At 40.7% G+C, this 22,372-nt stretch overlaps 1 protein-coding gene across 9 annotated transcripts in view; it reads right to left on the reverse strand.

Annotated features, from left to right (window-relative positions):
* Window positions 1–22,372, reverse strand: part of pleca (plectin a) — a 140,259-nt gene that overhangs the window by 84,738 nt on the left and 33,149 nt on the right. Inside the window, exon 1 of one of the 9 annotated variants that reach the window (XM_078175827.1) lies at window positions 4,574–4,949. The exons of 7 other annotated variants lie outside the window; for them this stretch is intronic. In XM_078175827.1, the coding sequence (XP_078031953.1) occupies window positions 4,574–4,619 (46 nt within the window). In that variant the 5' untranslated portion in view covers window positions 4,620–4,949. Of the gene's footprint in view, window positions 1–4,573; window positions 4,950–22,372 lie in introns of those variants that run through there. One more of the 9 variants, XM_078175825.1, reaches the window with a different exon arrangement.

The following is a 22,372-nucleotide window of genomic DNA, read 5'->3' on the forward strand; positions in this document are numbered from 1 at the left end:
AATATTGTTTCAATGTACTATGGTCCTTCTCTCAATAACAAACGTAACAAAAGAAATAGTTTGTATGCTGGTGCCTCAGCAGCATAGCAAGCTAGCATTACATTACTATTGCTGATTTGTGCACGACAGTGCTGCATTTTGACATATTTCCATGTTACGTTCCCCCCTTTTGATGGCATATGACTCCCAAAACTAAACAAAAGCCAGCAGCAACATTGCTGCACGTGTTACCACTCCTCTAATATCAGTGCAGACTGGCAGGTAGGAGCACATGTTGCTAATGTCAGCCTACAGAGCACTGCTAGAGGCCTGAAGAGTGTTCTTTTTTTGTTTGACGACTTGTTTGATCGATTGATACCATGAACCCTAAGTTGTGAACAAACTGTGAACGTCCTGACAACTGACAAAAGGATGCTTATTCTCAATGTGCAGCAACACATGCAGCATTTGTTTATGTAATCACCAGCACTGATGACTATTGATGACATGTCAGGGTCTGAAAGGATTGTCCCATTTCATAGGGGAATATTTTAACCACTAACCCTTGTAACTCTGTTCCAAGAGATAAGGTGACACTGGAAAGCAAGGGGTAGTGGTTGAATATTAAAGGGACTGGGCCTGCAACTTTAAACGTTTTCCAAAACAATTTTTCTATAATATTTTTATGACATTTAAATCCCCCTTTTTTTAACCAAAAAAAACAGTTTATATGGTAATGTTACAATCTGTTACTATTTATATCTGTGGGCAATAGTGAAGTAGCTCTGCAAAATTCAAGAGTGAACTTGTCAGGCGAACCTTTCAGGAAGCTAATTTGCCTCTTTGCGACATACATCTGAAACACTAAGCTGCTCAGAAGTCAAGTGTGCTGACCCCTGCCCTGACCTTCCTTTTAACTGGATATCCCTGGTCTGAATCTGCCCTGCTTAAAAGCCCTGCCATCCTCCTTTTACCGGCACATAACCTTCAGAACGCATCATTCACAACAGTGCACTGTTTGTGAAAACATGCTGATAAGGGCGAGACAGAAATCCTGAAGTTGAGGGAGTGTCGAAACACACAGAGCTACAGACACAACTAATGGTAGAGCTCCACAAAGGCCAAAGGTTAAAACAGGTTAAGTGTGCCAACAGCCTGGTAGATTGGCTCATAGTTAAAGAGCAGGTCTTGTGTTCACATTGTTCTCACAACTGAAAAGGCAAGGATCACTTATTTAAACTGGTAAGCCTGTGTGAAGCTGGAAGCCTCTTTTGTAAGGGAGACCTGGCCAAGATTCTCAGCATAAACAGTTGCAGAAAAAAACAATACAAAATCCAGCATTAGACAAAATAACACTTGAAAAGATAGAACAGAATAAAGTAAGAACATAAAGCAGAAGGAATGGCTTTAATATCGTTTTTGCAGTCTAAGTGAGGTCTCATTCAATCATCCAGCAATGTAGTTAAATACACCTTTTTAAAAGTCTTCCTCAGTCCTCGTTCAGAAACATGCATGAGCCTGAAATAAGCTCAAAATATCTGGGTCAAGACTCAGAGCAAGCTGGTAAAAGAGTGGAATATTAGGGTGTTTCAATGAGTGAAATCTACTGTTAGTGATAAGTCACCAAGGCCATGTGTCACTAGTGGTCTTGCTTGTCTCAACACATACCGGAGATAATCAACAGGCTCTTATGTTAAAGAGCTGATTCTGTACCAAGTGCCTGGAAATAGCTGACAAGAATGCACAATGGGAGCAATGGTGTTGAGGTGACGACATGCTTACAAATGAACTGAGCTGCACTGAGTAAGCAGCAGCAGTGTTCAACATATTAAGTAACTCCATTGGGAGTGCTCAATGAAGCGAAGGAGCTTTTGTTGCAGGAGCCCTGGGGAAAACATTCTCAGCCCGTCCCAGTGGGCAGGACTCCTTCAGATCTCTCTCCAGGATCATTTAAATGGCGCTGCCACCCTGAAAACTCTTCCAAAGTGTTACCACATTTCGCCAGAATACTCCAGACAAACCTCAACTCCACACAGAACAGCCTTTAAAAAGGCTCCTCTTTGGGCTGAGCCAGTTTCACCAGTCTGGCTTGGTTCTGTCTCCTTAAATTGGAGGCTTAAAGTCCTTATAAATGTCAGTCAGTCTGCTGTTAATCATTTACTTAGTGAGATGTAGATGGTGCACATTGATTCAAAGATTGGTGTAAAAGTAGCACACTCTCCATGGCCTGAATACCTGGTAAACTTAGTCTGGAAATACCAACCACACAGACAGTGGTGTCTGCAGGGTGTGGGAGACACATGGGAGGAGAAAAGTAGCATCTGAATATATTAAGATGCCTCGGGGACACAGGCTGCTCAGAATATCCATTTAGTTGGGCGCATGCCAATAAGAGTTGAGTTTGTGTTTCTTTTTTTAAATGAAATACATAATGGAAAAAAGACTTTGTTTTACTTTGCAAGTTGAGCAAATAAAAATGGTTAAGTCTTATTGGGTAATCTATTTAATGTGTTGTCACATGCAACAATGTGTCAGCAAACTTTTACCACACCTGGTTTATATCAAATACAATAACAGAGTTACTGTACTGATAACAAAGAACCTTCTCTCTTCAGTGCCTCACTAACAAACTTGTTTTTCAACACAACCCATTTTGTGATTTAACAACGCCAAAGGTCTAAAATATAAAATGGCAAACAATAGAACTTTCCCAAAATAAATGAAACAGTCTGAATTTGGCAAAATTTCATTTAAATTAGGAAATATCCTAATATTCTTTAATTTTTGACATTTTCTAAATAATTAATCTAGTAAATAATTGCCAAAGTTATTGATAATAAAAGAAATTATCAGATGCTGTCGTAATCCAATTAAAGAACAGGCAAACAAGATTATGAAACTAATCAGATTATGGATGTCAACAGAATGTTTTATGCATGTTGATCTATAGGTTAATTTTGCCACGCTTCAGTTTACTACACTGCCTACAACCCCAAGTCTAGTGGGAGGAAGCTAGCGGCACCGCTGATTCAGCGATAACTGCTTGTAATGCCGTCCTGCACCATCACCGTTGCTGTAGAAACACTGTGCCCATTCTCTGATCTCCTACCAGGTGGCTCTGGTAAGTAAGTGGCTCAGTTCTGAGCCTTAAAACCCCTGTGTTATCTATCACTGTTTGCTCTGTTAGCACCGTTAGCTGTGTCAGCACGGCCAGTGGTGCTAACAGAGTTAACAATTTTAAAGGGGTTTTGTGGTTAAAAATGAAGCCGTTAACTCACCATGGCTGCCAGGGGGGAGAACAGAGGTTGGCCACCATGTTTTGTAGAATTCCTGTCACAGTGGCAGGACAGCATTACCAGTGCTAATGACAAATGGCTCCACTGTCAAGCTTTCAACCAACCCCGGTAGTGAACAGTGCAGAGCAGCCAATGCTATCACTAGCTAACCAGTGGAGACTGGAGGGTGGGCAGTGGGCGCTATGTTAGCTGGCCGCTGATATGATCATGCGGCCAGCTAGCTGTCTGTCAGCAGAGCCAACAGAAAATAAAATAAAAGACAAGATATTTATATTGCAAAACATTAAAATTTCGCCACTTCTAAATGTAGAGCTCTTTGAGATGCAGTGCTAAAGCTCACTGAGTCAATGGAGAGCCAAACTAAAAGAAAAGACCTCTTGCATTTAACGTCACATCGTGGTTTTCTTAAAAAATTAACCTGTTACCTACCGGTTAGTGAGTGTCGGACTATCGAAAGCAAAATTAACCAAAACTGACATCCCTAGACCAGACACTGGAAAGTTTGTGTTAAGTGTTACAAATACAATTTGATCCATGCCAAAAAGGTACTGAGGTTTAATAACCAGCCTTAATGGAGAAATAATATATAGGAAAAAAGACATTTAAACTACATCACTATATTTGTTATTCTTTGACAGTCAAACAGTAAGACACCTGTCAGTGATATAGGTGGGAGGAGCAAGCTTTGCTGATGTAATGGTAAGAAGAGACGTCTGACCATGCTGCAGCTTAATCAGAGAAGATGACATGTTTCCTTCACAGCTACAGATGCTACAGATGTTCACTACTGACCATGTTAAACAGTCCTATCCCTGACTGAGGGGCAGGGCAACTTGGCTGTATCACTGCTGTTACCGCGGCGATGCAGCAGTAGCCCCCTGCACCAGCCGACCTGCTCTGCATCTCTCGGCGCAGACGCATTCAACGTGCCGCATGCAGCAGCAGCAGCAGCCTCCCACAGCTTGTAAAACACACCATCTCAGCACAATCATTACCCCTGACCCCTGCTCCAACCCCTCTGGTCACGCCTGAACACAAAGGGGAACAAAAGCATTCATTTCCTTTTATCCACAAAAACATGCAGGGAGAGAGGGAGAGCAGCGGATTATAATCCCGCTGTTTAACTCAAGTACCATGAAGCCTTCAAAACTGAACTTTTTCTTTAACCTGCATCTATACGATGAGGAAGTCCTCACCAGAGAGGGATTGTGGGAAAATAAGGCGGTCCTGCAAAGCATATGACGGTGATGATGACAACAGTCTGAGGAAACAAAATGTTAAAAAGGCAAGAGGAGTACCTTTGAGAGAGCTGATCTCATGCTGGATAGACCTGGCAGGATCCATGCTCACAGTCTCCCTGCTCACGACTGCCTGAGGCTCCACACAGTCGAGTCTGAGCTCTGCAAGGTCAGCTCAGCACTGAAACACCACGCTGGAGGATGTAAGCGTCTCTCTGCTAACTGCGGGCTGTTTCTATCCCTCTCTCCCCTCTCTCTGCTCCACTGCTGCCACAGGAGTTGGCAGCTTAGTGTTTTTGTTCACTCCCTCTCTCTCTCTCTCTCTCTCTCTCTCTGCCTCTCTCTCCTGCCGGCTCGCACATAATTCCTGTCAGCAGAGAAATTGTTAAAGAAAGGAGCACATATCCCTCTGTTCCACCTCTCACCCCTCCCTGATGTCCCGTTTCATCCTTGTGGTATTCAGGGAGGTGCCTCCACCAATACCAGTCACGCTCTACCGTCACATCACAACAATGCGTATAGCTGACCAAAAGCCGCCAATGCAGAAAGTGTGATTCGATGACTGTTTTGACAGAGGGGTAGGAAGTGACAGGAAAAAATACTGCTGAATGAGATACAACCCACTAAAGACATACGTACCCTGATAAAATATCACTCTAACAGTCTAAGAGATAAAATAATCCATCTACTTTGAAATATGGTGTTATAAAAGTATGAAGGCTGATGAAGTAAAAAATATAAAATTTAGGTAAACGTGACCAAAAGTCACTGGATGGTTTATTTCTCCATCCTCAGGACAACAGCGTCAGTGACTCAGCATAATCTCCCCCTAAAATACTGTGGACTGAAGGAGCCTCTCTATTTCTCATGAAAAGTGCTGCAGAGGGGACCTTGGACCTCGGAGGGTTTCAGATGACAGTGCACATTTAAGGAAACTAAATTTTGCAATCGAAACAAAATTAAATTACTTCGCTCTGCAATAGTTGTGTTTACACTACATTCCTTTAACAGCTGAAATCACTAATTAGAACAAATTCCCCTAAATTAAAATCAGGTTTATGACTGTGAGATGTGAGTTCACCAGTTGCTGTACATGCAACTGAATCACATCTATAATCATTTAATAAAACATCCATCTATTAATCATAGCCAATACACCAAGAGTCCTAACGGTTTACATATTTAGATCATTGACAGTATCGTTTTAGAAGATGACAGACAAGGTTATGCTGACTTTGACTCAGCATACTCCTCAAGCCTCCAGTGACTGGCTGGCACTCTGCTGTGTCGTGCATGAAGTCAGCAACACTGAAATTGCTATTGTGTCTAAGTATGAAGAGCGTGACAGCGGGGATATGCCGCTACAGTTAAGACTGTGACCAAAAGTGGAAAACAAAAACATACACTACTGTATTGTGTGCAGTATGTGAATCTTTAGAGTAGTATGGGGCAACTTTCCCAGTTGGCAGCTCCAAATGAAGAGAGGATTTAAACATATTGACCAAGAGGTCAAATAAGATTCTATGAGGTTTTTGCAGATAAAGTCTAGAGGGCGTTTTCATATTAGCTACGCCAGATTCATACCATGCCCCAGTATGATTGCCTCCCATAAATTCCTCTGCCTCCCAGCTTTTATATTAGTAATTTTGTTCTGTACTGGAGTACATTTGCGTCATTACCTATGTGACATTTGTTTATGTTGTTGCTACAGTGTAGAAAAGAGTGCCAATTACAAGATATCAAGCCCATACGAGGGAGTCCACCTTGACATTGTGCCTACTTTTGTTATTTTGAGGAAAATATCAACAGCAATCTTCTGGCCCACCTTCCCACTTTATCACACATGCACAGCACACATGAAACATACTTGAGATCACCTTTCAAGTCGGGCACAGATAAATGTAACATGCACAGTAGAGTACACAGTGTTCCCACTAATCAAACGAACTGGACTTTGTGGTCAAGTCCACTCAACTCCAGGCCCTGGTCCTTGATGTGAAAGCCTCCTTGAGATCAGCACAAAAGTGTCCAATGTAATCTGCTCTTGTCTAATTTTAACACCAAAACTGTGATGATCTATTTTGTTCCTGTCATAAAGCCAAGCTCAACACAATGAAGACGTTGGAGACAATGAGAAGAAATACCATTTTTTTCTTTCATCCTTAAAGCTCTACTTTTGGAAACTGACATGTCAAAACAGGATGACAACAACAGACTGGTAACTATTATGAAGAAAGGGAGCTCAGCTGCAGGTGAAATCTATGAGTCACTGAAACACACAATCAAGAGAGTGTTGCCTAAACCTCAGAGCATCCTGGAAAGCTCAGATCATCCACTTCACAATGTTCTGAGTCAGCATGATTTAGTAATAGGCTTATACTTTGTAAGCTTTAAGTTGTTTGGTGTGTATATGACATATTCACGTGTAGGCCTGTGCCCTCTTGTGTTGCTTCTGTTGTTACTGGGTCAAAGACAGAGTCCCAAGGTACCTACAACTGCTACTTCTATCAATATCATATCATGTGATTACAGAGCTCTATAGGACAGATGGTCATGTGGTCCCATCATGCATCAGGGCCACGGGATCGCACTGGTTCAGATTTCAGAGTCAATGCCATCTCCTGCTGAGGGCTTGTCTCCTCCTAATTAAGTGTTCACTGGCCAGACTACTTAAATGCAAAGCTTTTAAAAAAACATCTATTACAATACAATGAACATTATAATGTTCTCAGTGCTGCATGCCTGAAGTATTCTCCTGATCCAAAGAGAACAGCCCTGACAGCTGCTTTTTATTATAAAAGATAAATAGCTGAAATATCTAACATTGCCCGCAAACCCCACCAAACATACTAAATCATGAAACCAGGATTTAGAAATGTCTGAAACAAAACAAGGCTTCTTTTATGAGGTAAATCAAAAACATGAAACAAGTATTACACTAAATGATTGGGGACAAATGAGGATATTTGTCCCAAAATCCTTCTGAAATAGGAAGTCATTTGGCCCATGTGATCAGACATGAGCAGATAAATAGATGTTTTAAGGGCAAACTCAGCTCTTGTTTTTTTAATTTAAAGGACAACTTCGGTATTTTTCAACCTGAGCCCTATTTCCCCATGTGTATGTGTGCGTATGATTCATGGGTACAACTCATACTAAAATTGGTTCAGTATTGAGGGAGGCAGATGTAGCCGGAGCCGCGAAACAAGCTAAAACGGTAACGGGGGCAAATGCGTCCCATATAAGTTTGCGCATTAAAAGTGCTTTTTTTCGCCACTGACTGGTTCAGATCGCCAGTGCTATGAGTGCTATGAGTGGAGTCAGCTGTCAGTCAGTGTTGGAGCAGAGAGGGGGAGGGCTGCCCCGCTGGGTGCTGTAAGTGAGTATGTGTGTATGAAGTGTGTGTTTTTTCACCACTGACCGGTTCAGATCGCCAGTGCTATCTCTGTAAATAGCATACTAGCCTTTCCCTTACCTCTGGGCTGTGTGATGTCACGAGCTTTGCTCCACTGTGTCTGTAGCTCTCTCTACTTGTGGGACAGCCGTTTTCTTGAGGAAGAGGTGTTTCGGGATTGGATGTCTTCTCTTCTTCAGCTGGCAGTAGTCATCTTGGGAGAAGGCGCAGTGTCTGGACAGGAGTGTTAGCATCCATTTGTAGCACAACTAGCCACAACTTCAGCATCTCGCCGTCCGACAAAGGCAGCCTATGAAAGCTGTACGGAGTGTTGCGCGACATCCTGTTCTTGCGTTCGGGAAAAAGGCCTGTTTATTTGAGCACTCCAGAAACTCAGGTAACACTCCAGGGGGTAGCATGTAAAAGACTCCATCCTCTGACTCGTCTAGCGTAACACACACACACATCCACCTCCCTCAGTACTGAACCAATTTTAGAATGAGTTGTACCCATGAATCATACGCATACATACGCATGGGGAAATAGGGCCCAGGTTGAAAAATACCAAAGTTGTCCTTTAAATTAAAAAAACAACAGACATCTGGTTAAGGAAAACCTATATTCTCTTCTAACAGACTGCTGCTGAATTAAACAGCCTGCCTTTGACCTTGCACTCTCTTACACACACTGTATTTGTGTCCAACTGAGCTGCCAAATGATTGTGTCTCGCGTGAGAAAACATTAGTAAGACACTTGCAACAGTGTAAAACACCTGCATAGCAAGTTGCATTACACTGTTGCTATATTTTCAGCCATGGGTTTGCTACAACTTTGTGCTATAGCTGAGAAATTATTCAGGAGGGCTGTAATGACCCCTTTCCCAATCAATATACAATCAATGAATGCTTGTCAGACTGGAGGTAAAGCACAGATCACATTTCAGCCAGCTTCAGCAGCAGTAGCAAAGAGCAGTACAGTATCTATGGGAGATGGGGGATACTGGAGAGATTAACCCTTCACATGATGACAACATAAGCACAAATTTCAATATCAAGTTTGGAATCGATTCATAAACACTTACTGTAACAGAGAACAAAATGGGGCATTTAGTCTAACTCTATTCAGTTATCCAAATGCTTCTTTTTAAGGACAACAACCCAAAAAGGACAACAACACAATTATACAACAAGACATGCAGTCTCTTCCTTGTTACTGAGTTCAATCCTGTTTAATCAAATATTTCACTTTGTTGTGACTCACCGAGGACTTTTAATCCCCAAATTGAGGCTCTCAGGCAGAACATTCTTAGACTTTTACTCTTGAGACCGGCAGTTCCTATAATGGCCCAAACACCAGACTTAGCCATCTTGAGCTTAAAGCACTTTATTTGCAGACCTCTTTGGGGGCGGTAAACAACCTGGGAGAAAGCAGTGCCTGCACACACGACTATCTGAAGATCTTGAGCAAATTTAAAATACTGCAATGCAATGATGGGGTGCATGAACAACCTTTCTGACAGAAGACATTTTGTTCATATGGGGTGGCATTGCTGTAACTGATAACTGATGGATCTGTTCCATTTTTGGGTGTGGCTGTAAGCTATGCCAGTGAGCCAGCATGAACAATACCAGAGCCCTGGAACTGGCACAAATAAATGGAATTCAGCTATCCGTAGTGTTATCAGTTACAGCTGTTTGACAAGTCAAATGTCTGCACTAGGAAGGGTTTATTTCTCCTGGTTTTTCCAGAAACTGGTCAGTGACACCTGGGATATTGTGCACAACAGTGAAACACACGTTCACATGATAACATTATATTTCATATGCCATACTGCAGTATAGTGGTGAGTCTTATGTGGAGTTAAGTTGCCAGATACAGATGTGAAAAAATAACAAACATATGGTAATGTGGGTATAAGCAGTCTACCCCACACAGCTCCCTATTGTTCCACACCACCCACATTTTATCACAGTGCTGGAGCACTCCTCCTTTCAGATCAGTGCCATGTGAAGATATGTTTAAAAAAACACAGCCTGCACAGACGTAGCAGCCTCAGCACTGCAGTCAAGTCAAGCAAAGGGCTTCGCACCAAAGGCCCCAGGTGATGACAGGCAATAAACATTAAGCACCAACTGGCAGGCCACACCTGAAACATCATCTTAATGAGGATATCCTACTCTGTAATTAGAAATAACATTACACTACACTACAGTCCATTTCTCTACTGAGCATCTGATGTTTAACAAATGTGACCTCAAAAATGCATTAATTTAAAGACCCCCCTACAATGAAAATAAGTTTTTAACCTTGTTAATATGTTAATATGATGTGTTTTATATGCTACAAGACACATCATGGGCGAAATAAGCAGTAAATGCCATGGCTGAGCATTTTTGCCTTGGAAATGAAGTGTAACAGTGACAGTCTCAAGTAAAAGGAGTCAGACTTCCCAGGTTTGTTACGTCACAAACCTAAGGAACCAATCCTGTCAACATGCAGGGCGGGGCTTTCCATAACGCTAAAGCATAATGAGGAGAAGCCAGGTTTGGCTACCTATGTCAAGTTTCACTTTCACTTCAACCTGTCGGAGCTGGCAATCAGGTTTGGATTTATCTATCGTTAGCAACACATTATTAGCTGTTTAACAACGTAGTCAAGCAGTAGGCTCATGTTATCTAGTTCTGCATATAAGCAGAGGTTTGTGTGTTTGGTGAGCAGAGTCAGAGGTGAGCAGGTACGCTTGAGTTGCAGGCGAGCAGCTGAGGGGCGGGGCTTATTTGCATATTCTGTGATTCACAAATACTAAGTGAGGCAAAAGTGTAGAGTTACATCTAAGCCATTTTAAGGCACAAAGACATTTTTTTTGTTATACTTCTAAATATTGAATTTTAATGAACAGAGCTAGCAAAAACAATCCTTAATAATAAATTAAGTTGTGCATACTTTTTCCACTTGAAGTGATGCATATTTATAAAGAGAAGAGATTAAGGCAGGGGTCAGCAACCTTGGGAACACATGCCACCACTAACATACTGTAGCTTAACTAACAGCACACTAGCAGTAAGTATGCCAGAGAGTTTTTTCTAAATGTTTAAGTGCATGGTTTGCCAAACTTATATATTTGTGGCAGCCTGTCACAATAACAACATCTGCCGACATGTATTGTATCTATTTTTGTAGCTGGACTGTTCATGAGAAGCACTGTCGGAATACATAAAACCTACCATACAGTTATTCATTGTACATGTGCACTGGGCAAAGACGGCGCAGCAGAACACCAGGCGCAGCAAAGGTAAAACTTAACAGTTCATTGTGTTGGGTCTAACAGTTTGCCTTTACTCACACACAGCTGCTTCTCTCTTCATTGATCTGGTCTGATCAGCTCTGATTGGATCGACTGATCAATTAATCAACCTGCGACTTAAACTCCACAAACTGCTAGTGATGAAAAACAAGAACTCATGAAGAGTTTCATACGGTGTTCACAAACATACAAAAACCTCCAAATTTAGAGAGGAGACACAAAATGATACAAACAGACATGCACACACACACACACACGGAAAGTTTGCAACTTTAGAACTGCACTTGATGACAGCATGGATGTGAATGAAATACCACAATTAGCAGTCATACCAAGATACTGTGATGTGACTGTGAGGGAGGAGCGCTGCTGCTAATTAGAACCAATGCGTCAAACAATAAAAGGTGAGGACATAGCACAAGTTTTTATGCAGCATTTTCAGGAGCGAGGGATTAACATTATATTAGGCTGACCAAACGTCCTCTTTTGCCCGGAAATGTCCACTTTTCACGTCCCGTCCGGGGCGTCCAGGGGGTTTTTATAAACTGATGATAATGTCCGGTTTTCCACGTGTTTGTGTGTGTGTTAGAGTGCGGCACGGGCAGCATATTTCTGTCCGAACCGAGCCCGACATTATTTAATGACCAAAGAACTGAGTTTGCGTCACACAGTGGTTACAGGCTATTTAACAGGCCGGGTGTGCGCCGTGGGTGCTTAGCTGCGAAGAGGGAGACCTCCGTGTTTGAGACGGGAGCGGGAGGCGGGAGGTCCGACGCTTCCAGCGAGAGGAGAGGGAGAAATAAAACAAAATAAGATAAAATAGGAAAAACCTGTCTCCCTCTTTTATTTTATTTTCAGCGTTTAATCAAGGCGGGGGTGGGCGGCTGGAGGTCCGAGACTTCCAGAGAGGGGAGAGGTTGAAACAAACAGCCAATGTGTGTCTGTGTGTGTTCTGTTCAGGTGTTGTCACGTAAATAACAGTGCCCAAGCAATAAACAGGACAGACAATAGGATTTTATTTATTTTTACACTGTATTTTCACTGAAAGCTGACCGAATCCAACCCGAGCCCGAATACAATTTATAGCTACATTTTTGACCAAACCCGGCCGACCCGTCGGGTACCATCGGGCTCGGATCGCCACACTCTAGTGTGTGTATGTGTCCTCTATTGGGGCCTTTCTGAATTTCTGTCTTTGAGAGATATTATTTTGTAATATAACTGAATTTTCTATCCATACATATAAACTTTAAATATATTAAAATTATAAGGCATCTTTGAGTAAACTGCGAGCATCATTTAAGTTGGCTAAGTCGTGGCCGGCCGAGTATCCTCTTTTTTGGGAATCAAAATATGGTCACCCTACATTATATTGATATGGCACACTAATTATCAAGAAAATGTTAAAATGGCACTTCATATCAAAAAGGTTGCCGGCCCTGGATTAAGGCACAAAATTCATATCTTAATAGGTTCAGAATACTAATGCTGATATCAATAATCAGAGAGGAGGTGTAAGATATCTGATACATCTGCAATCAATTACTTTATACTTTCTTCATCCTTATCTGACACTGTTAAATTCAATTTTTGTGCTGATTTTGTTCCTAGAAATGGTTTCGAAAATAAAAGCTTTTCAAAGATGCCACATGACAAATGCCATTGTTCATGATGTAATTGAAGTATTTGAGAAGACGCAGAAAATTGAGTTTCCTTGTTAAATGTCACTGTGTGACATAGTAGGCCACCTGAGTCCACACCCGGGTGAGTCGATGTTTCTCTTTCCATGCAGCTGTTCAGTACTACGGTGTCAAAACTCAGTCTGAAACACAGCCAAAAGTCTCATGTCCCTCTTATTCAGAGGTGGAAGACCTGATACACCCCCTCCACCCCTCTCAGGGATGTGGCCCTTCCCACCATGGAGTTCAGCCATGAGAAGTTCGAGCTGGACCAGGACACTCTGTGGTGAGGGGTGAGGGTGTGTACTGGGTCAGCTAAAGGGCCAAACAAATCTCAGGCCTGATATACACCATCAGAGGGGGCCCGGGGAGGAGCTGATAATGTGGGTGCCATCCCATGTGTGCTGTCTGGAATCATTAAAGTGATATCAAACTCCAGGTGCAGTTGTTGCAGCTCATCTGCACACACATATACAAACAGACAACACACCAGTCAGTGAGTCAACTGTCAGCAGCTAAAAATAATCTGTTTACTATTGCCACACCCTGCTTCTCTCACACATTAAAAAAAGGGCAAATTTAACTGTTTATGTCAGCAGTAACACAAACAAATATTACCATATACAAAAACAACAGAAAGAGTGGTGTTTTTTCTTTAATCTGTATAAAAGTGGGTCAATGGTGAACCCGTCCATCATCACTTCCTCAGCATTTACCAGCACATGAAGTCTGTGAGAGGGAAACAGTGGTTCTGAGTTCTGAATTTAGTAAGTTACCACACTAAAGTACAGAGCATATTTACTTAAGTTTCTGTTTTTCTCTGTTTCATTTTTAGGCTCTCCCTGTCTTGCTCTTGTGTAGATACAAGCATTTTCCATGTTCCATGTTAAAATACCTAATGCTGCAAACCTGGAAAACATGCCATTATTACCACTTGAGAGTATTTACACATTATCCCAAGATAATTAGCCCCACTGCTAGCCTTGTAGTCTTGTCATTTAAATGACCTAAATTTGCTATTTTTGAAGTGTAACATATTTGTAGCACAAGTAAAACCCGATAGAAACAAACTAGCTCCTTAAAAATAGCAGAATTTAATGAATAAGTGACTTGATGTAGATGCAACTGCCAGTTATGTTTAGGGCTAGGTATCAGTACTTGGTACCTTTAAGGTATAGACTGAAATAACCCAGCCCCAGGTAGTATCAAAACTTCTAATTTCAAAAGATACCTGCATTTGATCATTTTTTGAGCCAGGAGTCTGATCCCTGACCGTTCTGCAGCAACTCTCTGTTACTGCCATCTCTGGAGCGCGGCTCTCCTCCCAGCAAATGGACAGTCCTATGTCTGCCTGGTAAGCACAAGCCAACACAGCAGCAGCAGCAGCAGCAGCAGTAGCTAACATCCAACACCGGGCCATGAAATGGTCCCAACAAACTCAGAGTTGGCAGTTCAGCATACAAAGATGCCAACAAAATGTTCAAAAGTATGGCTATACACTACGCACCACTCCATTCACACGATACGTATAGAATGATGTAGACATAGAGGTATCACATTAAGTAATCTATAGGTGTCAGTATCAGTTTACGGATGCTGGTATTGGTATCGCAATTTTTAAGCGATACCCAACCCATCTGATGTTGGCTTTGTAGGCATGTTGTCACAGGTTTGCTGACACTTCTGTTTGTCCTTTCACTAAGTGAGAGATATCATCACCATTTAATTTCTGATACAATTTCTGATACTCAAATTTGTAATAATAAACAGACGGCTGATATATACTACACAGTGTGAATGAGGCATAGTAGACACAGACAGTGTCTTACACTACAGAGGAACATGGTTTGTGTGTGGTTTGTTCTCGGAAGCACTGTCAGACAGAAGAAAGAAAGCACTTAACAGGAAAACACCAACACAGGAGGAATTCACAGCATGTGTCAAGATGAAAAATGTATTCTGAGGCCCGCTATCCTTCAGATCTACAACTGTGAAAGAGACACATTCAGGCTGTCTTTTTGCCTTTTGTGTAGCACTGACAGAGGTCCACTAGAGGCTGTTCTAGGGCCAGCCGAAGGAACAGTTTATCACCACAGAACAAATCCCTTCTGTGTGGACAGTGTTACTGATCACTGTGACCTTCAAAAGACATGAATGAAGATGATAATGATGCTGTAACATTTTGAAATATTTTGCTGTGCCAAAATATCGCCAAAACAAGCACAAGGAAATCCATGTGTACAGTGCTTTGTGTGTAGAGTGAAAACCTTGTTTGTCTGACAGCTTGTCAGAGTGTTTCAACTTTGACCACCATGAACTTGTGACTTATAAACCTTCACACAGGAGAATCTTCTCAGCTCATCGTGAAACTTTTCAATCTTTGATTGAAGATAAAACATGATTCAGAGTATTTAGATGACAACATTTTGAAGAGCTTACAAGACAAAGATTAACCATTTTGATTATGATCTCATCTCCAATACACAATAACATGTTTCACACCTATAAGCTCATTCTTTCTCAACTTTGAAACTTCAATCAAAAGGTGAAACAAAATCAATGCAAATGTTATTACTGTTGAATCACTGCTCCAGAACTATTGCTCATAGCTATCACCAAAATGTGAAAGGGTTTCAGCAGTAGCTGGGCGTGGACTCGTGGAAAAGCCAGCAGTGGTTCCCAAACTCAGGCACCCTGCTGAAAAATAGAGTGCGTGCCAGCCAGCTCACTACTGACATTCCTGGCATTAGTCTGGCTTACTGTAGCATGCCAGCACCACAGTGTTAGTGCTATTGTTCCACACGCCAGGACCAGAGTGAGGCCAGGATCTCCATGTACCCTCACAGAGCCATACACAGGTTAGACCCAGGAATGAACAGTCAACACATGGTGACACTCAAACAGGGATGTATATTCAAGCAAAGCTGAAGGTGGCACTAAGCGGCTGAAAAATGATGCCAATGCACAAGTGCCAAAAACTGCAGTTCCTTGAATGGCCACTTCATACAGTCTGTGGGCAGCACTTAAAGGCAAGGCAAGTTTATTTGTATAGCACAATTCAACACAAGGTAATTCAAAGTGCTTTACAGAGACATTAAAAGCAACAAGACACAATTTAAAACAATACAGAGGGACAGAGGGATGACTGGTTGTACTGAGGTAATTAATCAACACCCAAAATGGACATATATAGGGATACAAAACTCCTATATGCAATGCAGCAGGGTGCAATCACTATTCAGAATGATATTCTGGTCTATTTTTGTATCCACTCACAATCTTTTATAGCTCCACCGTACAGAGCACTTAGGCAGGATAAGATGACAGTTTATATTTGACTGTATCCTGGAAACAGAAATCTCCCTGCGACCAGACCAATTTCCCTGCCGCTGACATCATCCTCACAGGCAGATTAGAAAGACATCCTGTCATAGTGTCACTGCTATCGGTCAATATCTGACCAGACACACCGCGGACGTCGTACGGCATGTGTATCAACACACACTGTGGGAAAGTAAACACTGACATCATCTTGTTAAGTCACCTGAGGTTAATTGTTAAAACTTCATTGATTCTTTTTTACTTTTAACAGATAGAGCAACAGTTAAAGCAGAAGTGCAGTACGCAGGAAGTGAAGGATATAATGTCCATCTCCTTATTATGTAGTCAGTGTTTTTGTTATCAGTCTCCTGATTTGATCATTTGCATGTCTAAAATTAGGACAAATGCCAGTCTCATTCATGGCTTCAAAGTTTGACCGTTAGTAAAACTTAATTTTACATAATGTGGATAGGCAAATTCTTAGCATTTTAATCTGTATTTGTGCAAGTGTTTGTTCTTGAACAATGATAAACAATTAACCTATTCTTACTATTACTTTTTATTTATTTGTTTTTCTTTTTTTTTTTTTGGTTAGTGTAAAGGGTAATGTCGGTATTTTCTAACTGAAACCTAATTGTTTTTAATGTTTTGTGTCTGACTCTTGGGAACAACATTTTTTTTTATTTTTTTTTTTAAATCAGTCCAGTATTGAGCAAGGCTGCAAAACAGGCTTTAATGATCCACTGAGGGCATATTGACACCATCACTTTATGTCCACTCAAAGTACTTGTGTTTGCCACTGTCAGGCTCAGACTATCATTTTAAGTGTCTGGCAATTTATTACTATATTGTTTACCAGAAAAAGCCCCAAAATCGGCATCACCGATTCCACCAGACGCCATATAAATAAACAGTCATTTTGGCGTCTATATAGCCAGCACATTTTCACATCTAAGTAGATTAATTAAGTGTTTATTTGAATCAAACCACAGCTGTTGATTGCTGGAACAGTGGAAAGATGAACCAAGATGACTTTTGTGAATTTTATTTTGTTTTTGTCGACTTTAAATGAAGTGTGTCTTACGATGATAAAATTACTGTTTATTTAAATGGAGTCTGGTGGGATTGGCAATAGTGATTTTGAGGCTGTTCCTGGTTTAACAAAAAGGTCTGTCTTTAGGGATCCTTTCCATAATGTTGTCAAAATCTTAGAATAATAATCTGAATGTGTCATAACTTGTAAGTGACAAAAATAAGCACTTTTAGTGAACATAAAGTGACAGCTTGAACATACCGCAAATGGTTTAATTTTAGTCCATTTTGCAGTTGCAGTTTCACTCAATACTGGACCAGTTTCAGAAATGTTTGTACTCATTTGTCACTTAGAAACAAAACCATGGGAAAATAGGGTCCAGGTTGAAAAAACTTAACTTACTCTTTAAGATTTCTGCAACAGACCTAATTTATTCAATTTCAAAAATTTTGTTAAAAGCAGAGAAATATTCCCAAAAAATGGGCATAAGCATTTAAGATGAGTTTTTTGGGGGGGCTTTCCATCACATCACAGGCTATGAAGAACACCACGAGATGTAGCTGAAAACTTCCTGATTCAGTTTGAGATTAAAATCACTTGTTAGGGTTAATATCTTGCGGTCTGGTTACATAATTAATGTCAGCTGTTATTGACTCCCTGGGTTTGAGAAGACACTAATCCCTCGCTCTAACACAAATCCCATCTCTATTACAGCAGCTCTGCTCCATCCGCTCCAGGCTGAGTTCACTTTACAGTGGTCCATGGTTGGGACTTGCATTTCTCTGCAGACTTGAAACTGTTCCGCAGAAGAAACCAGAGACAGTAAAGAAACCAATTACATATTGATGTCATTTATGATCAAAGGGGATTTTGGCTCAGGGAAAGAATGTGAACTCATCTAATACTGCCAGATAAAGTGGTATGACCAGTAAGGACTCTGCTGGCAAACTGCAGAGCAGTGCTGTCTGAGACCCAATAGGATACTGTCACTATATCTTCTGAAATGTAAAAGCTTCTTGCATTTGGCACCATAACAGCTGTTTTAGGCTTTTGGTGGCTTCAGTGTGATGTTTAATGTGTTTATTGGACCTTACCAATCATAATCAAGTAGGCCTTTATTTTAGTTTAGTTTATTTCCATGGTTATTTGCTTTCATTCAGGGTGTTTTCACAGTGTTTGCTGCATAAAGGCTTATAAGTATGTCTGTCAGCTCTAAACAAAAGTATTCTTTTTGTGCAAGTCTTTGTGTGGCTCTCTAGTTTAGTACTTAACTTGAAGACCAAGAAATAATCATATAAAGTGTGTATCTGTTCCATAATTTCCAGCATATGGCCCTTTTAAGAACAAATGGTGAGAGTACTGTAATAATAAACTGATAAATTAAATAAGTTGCAGACATTTATTGGTCACAAGATCTACATCGTGAGGATTTGCTGTTTTTTTGCCATCGACTGTAAAATGAATGGATGTAGCCACCGTGATGTCACCTATTGGCTTGTGGACTCCCATTTGAAGTTTCAAGTTCAGCATTCCTGCTGTTGCCACGTTGTTGTTTTTGGAGGCAGAGTTGACCCTATTTGGACAAGAGGGTGGAGCTGTGAGGTGCAGGAACCTTAGTTTTTGGTACTTCCAAGTTGGATTCATTTTTCAGCCACGGAGGTTGCCGCTTGTTTTTTCCCCATTCTATATTGTTATGAGTTGATCTGGGTTGGCTGTTTGGACAAAATCGGGCGTTTGAAGACGTTATCTGTGGTTCTGGGAACCATTGTGATAGGCATTTCTTATGGTATTCATTGGTGGCAGTGGCCCAACTTTTTTCTGTTTTGCGCAGGCTAAAAAGCCACGCTCAAGACTAATGGCCACAAATCAAAATTAATGAGCAGGAACAAGAAGAATAAAATGACTCTTTGGCAAATGGACTGAGTGATCTCATTGTTGTGTGATGAAATGGCTGGTAGTAGTGGGCGTCCCAGTGTCCAGGGGACAACAGAGAACATGTTTAGGACCTACAGAGGTCTTCTCTGGGATGCCTTTGGGATGAAAGGATTTAGTAAACTCACTATTTGTCACACCAGAGGATGCACCCTATTGTTTCTCTGATAATGCTTCATTGTGAAAAATGAATCCGTGTTAAAATTTGCAGAAGGACAGCTGGACCAGCTGGTGGCCAGAACTAACTGTAAATGGAGGTTACATTGAGTTACATAATGATGCATTCAAGTTCTATTCAGTAAATCTGAGTATTGGTCATAGGCAAATTATAATATTCACATAATGTGTTCGATGTAATCTTGTAAAATGTAGTTTTTGGCGAGAAACTTGAATAAATATAGCCATTTGAAGGAGAAATTTGTTGATGTTTTTGCAGTAATGTAAAATGATGTTTTTGCAGTAATGTTAAATACATACATATCTATATATATGTATACATATATATATAGTAGGAAGGCTTTTAAAGTGTTTTTTTCAAGATTTTTTCATGTGAAAGGTTATATGAAAGGTTCTTTCATAAATTTGTATTATTGAATTTGTGCTCATTCAAGGACAGTGTAAGGAAGGGCTTCATTTCTCTAAAATAGTTCAGTTATGTGTATAGTGTAGATTTCTTTGTTTCCCTGGCACAAAAGGGGGGATAAATAACAACAAAAACAAAACAATCAACACTATAAAAACATTGGTATCAGCTATCAGCCAAATTGTTCTTTTAAACATCAGTATTGGTATTGGCCCAGAATTTCAAAATCAGTGCATCCCTACCTTTAAAGCAATTGATTGGTTAATTAATAGTTAAAAGCAAGAGAGAGAGATACATTTTTACTGGACAGCCCTGATACGGTCATGTCCAATCACTCACGTACACACACACACAAGATCACACATCATATACTCAGGATGTTTGAGCTGTACATGTGAACACACAGAGACCAAGCAGGTCATCTTACAAGCTCATGAGAAGTAGCAAACAGGTGAGAAGATTCTGCTGCAGCAGAGACTCCTGGGTAATCTACAGTACACTGAGCCGTCATGTTGACACAGCACTGTGGGATTGAGTGTATGTGTGAACATATGTGGAGATAATATATGAGTATGTCCTCTGTCAGTGGAGGTCATCACACTGAGACGCTTCAAAACAATGCACAAATGACCTAACCTGCATCTGTTATTCTCTTGTCCAGTGTTTCACATTTGCAGAATAAGGTTTGCAGGTGCAGAATACATAACTAATTTTCATGTTTTCAACAAACAAAAAAAAAAGAAACCCTGTAGTCAAGTCTATTTTTCTGAGTCATTATTTTAAGGTTGTCTTAGATAGTAATGATAATCTGACAGTCAGAAGACACAGAGACACCCTCAGGGAACGAGCTTTCTCTCTGAAATAACTCTCTGTTCGTGTCTCAGTTCCTGCATGCAGACTAAATCATATTCCATGACTGAAACTTTCCTCTGGACCAACCGTACACACAGCCTGCCTTCCAACAGCAGGGCAAAAAAACTGAAGAATTGATGGATGAAAGAAAAACTGCTGCCTAAAAATCACAAATCCACACTTTCCACGAATACATCCAACAGCTACAATCTGATTTATTTGTCCGACTGGTTTAAACTGCCATGAACGCTGGATTAATCTGTCATTAAATTGCTGTTTCTTGTTCTGCGTGTGGATACAAATCAGATTGTGTCAGCAGGTGACTGACAGCTCCTAGAATGTCAACAGCAGACGTAGGAGGCCTTTTAATTAACTTAAAGTCATTTCACTTTAAGAGCCTCTTTTAGGGTTAAAGACAAGCACAGTCCATTGAAATACAAGTTCACACAGTGAACCAAACTGCACTAACAAACTCGGATTACTGAGCTGTCAGGACACGTATGGACATACAAACTTACAATCGCACACAAAAACAGGATACTAGAGTTCTTAGACACCATTTTAAATATAAGTGTAATCTACCATTGTAAAAAGAATATGTGATATTGATTAATATCAAACATAGAACATTTACATGAATATTACTGTAGTCCCATGTCTCTTATATCTTCCCTAATATTGTAAATAAAATAAAATCCCTGCAGCCTGATTTTGTTACAGCTTCCAATGATGCCTCCAAATCCCCAACCGTCTTCCTGTGAAAAGTTTACAGGTTCAGCTTAAGTGTTGTGATTATGTGTGCGTATAAGTGATTTTCTATTTTCTAACATGTGTGTATAACTTGAGGACTATTGCTATTTTTGAATTTGAGATCGAGTTGCATGAAACCAATCTGAGGCAAGTACTGGAAGTGAAGTGTGGAGGGTGATCCGTGTGGACACTCCGGCTCAACAGTGATTCACAAGACAAACTTATCTCAACCCTTTTAGAAGTGAGCCCTTTTGGTATTCACACACACATACACACACACACACACACACACACACACACACACACACAAACACACACGGGCTGAATGCAGGGTCTGTTGTAGCTGCAGGGTTTCCAGTGTGTATGCTTATTGAAGACTGTTTGAGAAATGGGAGTGGGACATTGAATACATTTAAAATCCACCTTGCGGGCTGGATTTAATCACAGACCTCCACTTTACAAGGCAAACACAAAGAAGAGCTCATAAAAACAAAGACCATTGTCACTGCCTTATGAAACCTGCCACAGTTTACCTAAAAGCTCAAAAGAGCAAAGGGGGAAAATAAACGGGAAAATTCATCTATATTTAAAGCTACAGTTGGTAACTTTTATAAAAATAACTTTCTGTCATAGTTGTTCAAAACGTCACTATATTCACACAGCAGTACATGAGAACTGAGGAGTCTCTAACGCAGCAGTCAATCATGTCAATCACTGCTCCTGCACTAAGGTCAACATGTCAAACTTGTGATACTGTATTGCCTATTTTTTGCCTCAAATGTTCTCAGAAACATATTTTAGTGTACTGTTTACCTGTAAAATGAGAAAGTTTTGCTCCGTTTTGGCTCAACATGGCAGCCAGGTCCCAAACTTTCTCATTTTAAAGCTACACTAAAATATGTTTGTGAAAACATTCTGGGTGAGAAATAGGTAATGCAGTAAATACAGAATCTTGATTCAGATTTTATTTCCGCTACCAGTTGCCAGTTGACCGCAGTTCACAAGCAGTGA

This window comes from Epinephelus lanceolatus, chromosome 16 (genome assembly GCF_041903045.1).
Source record: "Epinephelus lanceolatus isolate andai-2023 chromosome 16, ASM4190304v1, whole genome shotgun sequence".
In the NCBI taxonomy this organism is placed as follows: domain Eukaryota; kingdom Metazoa; phylum Chordata; class Actinopteri; order Perciformes; family Serranidae; genus Epinephelus; species Epinephelus lanceolatus.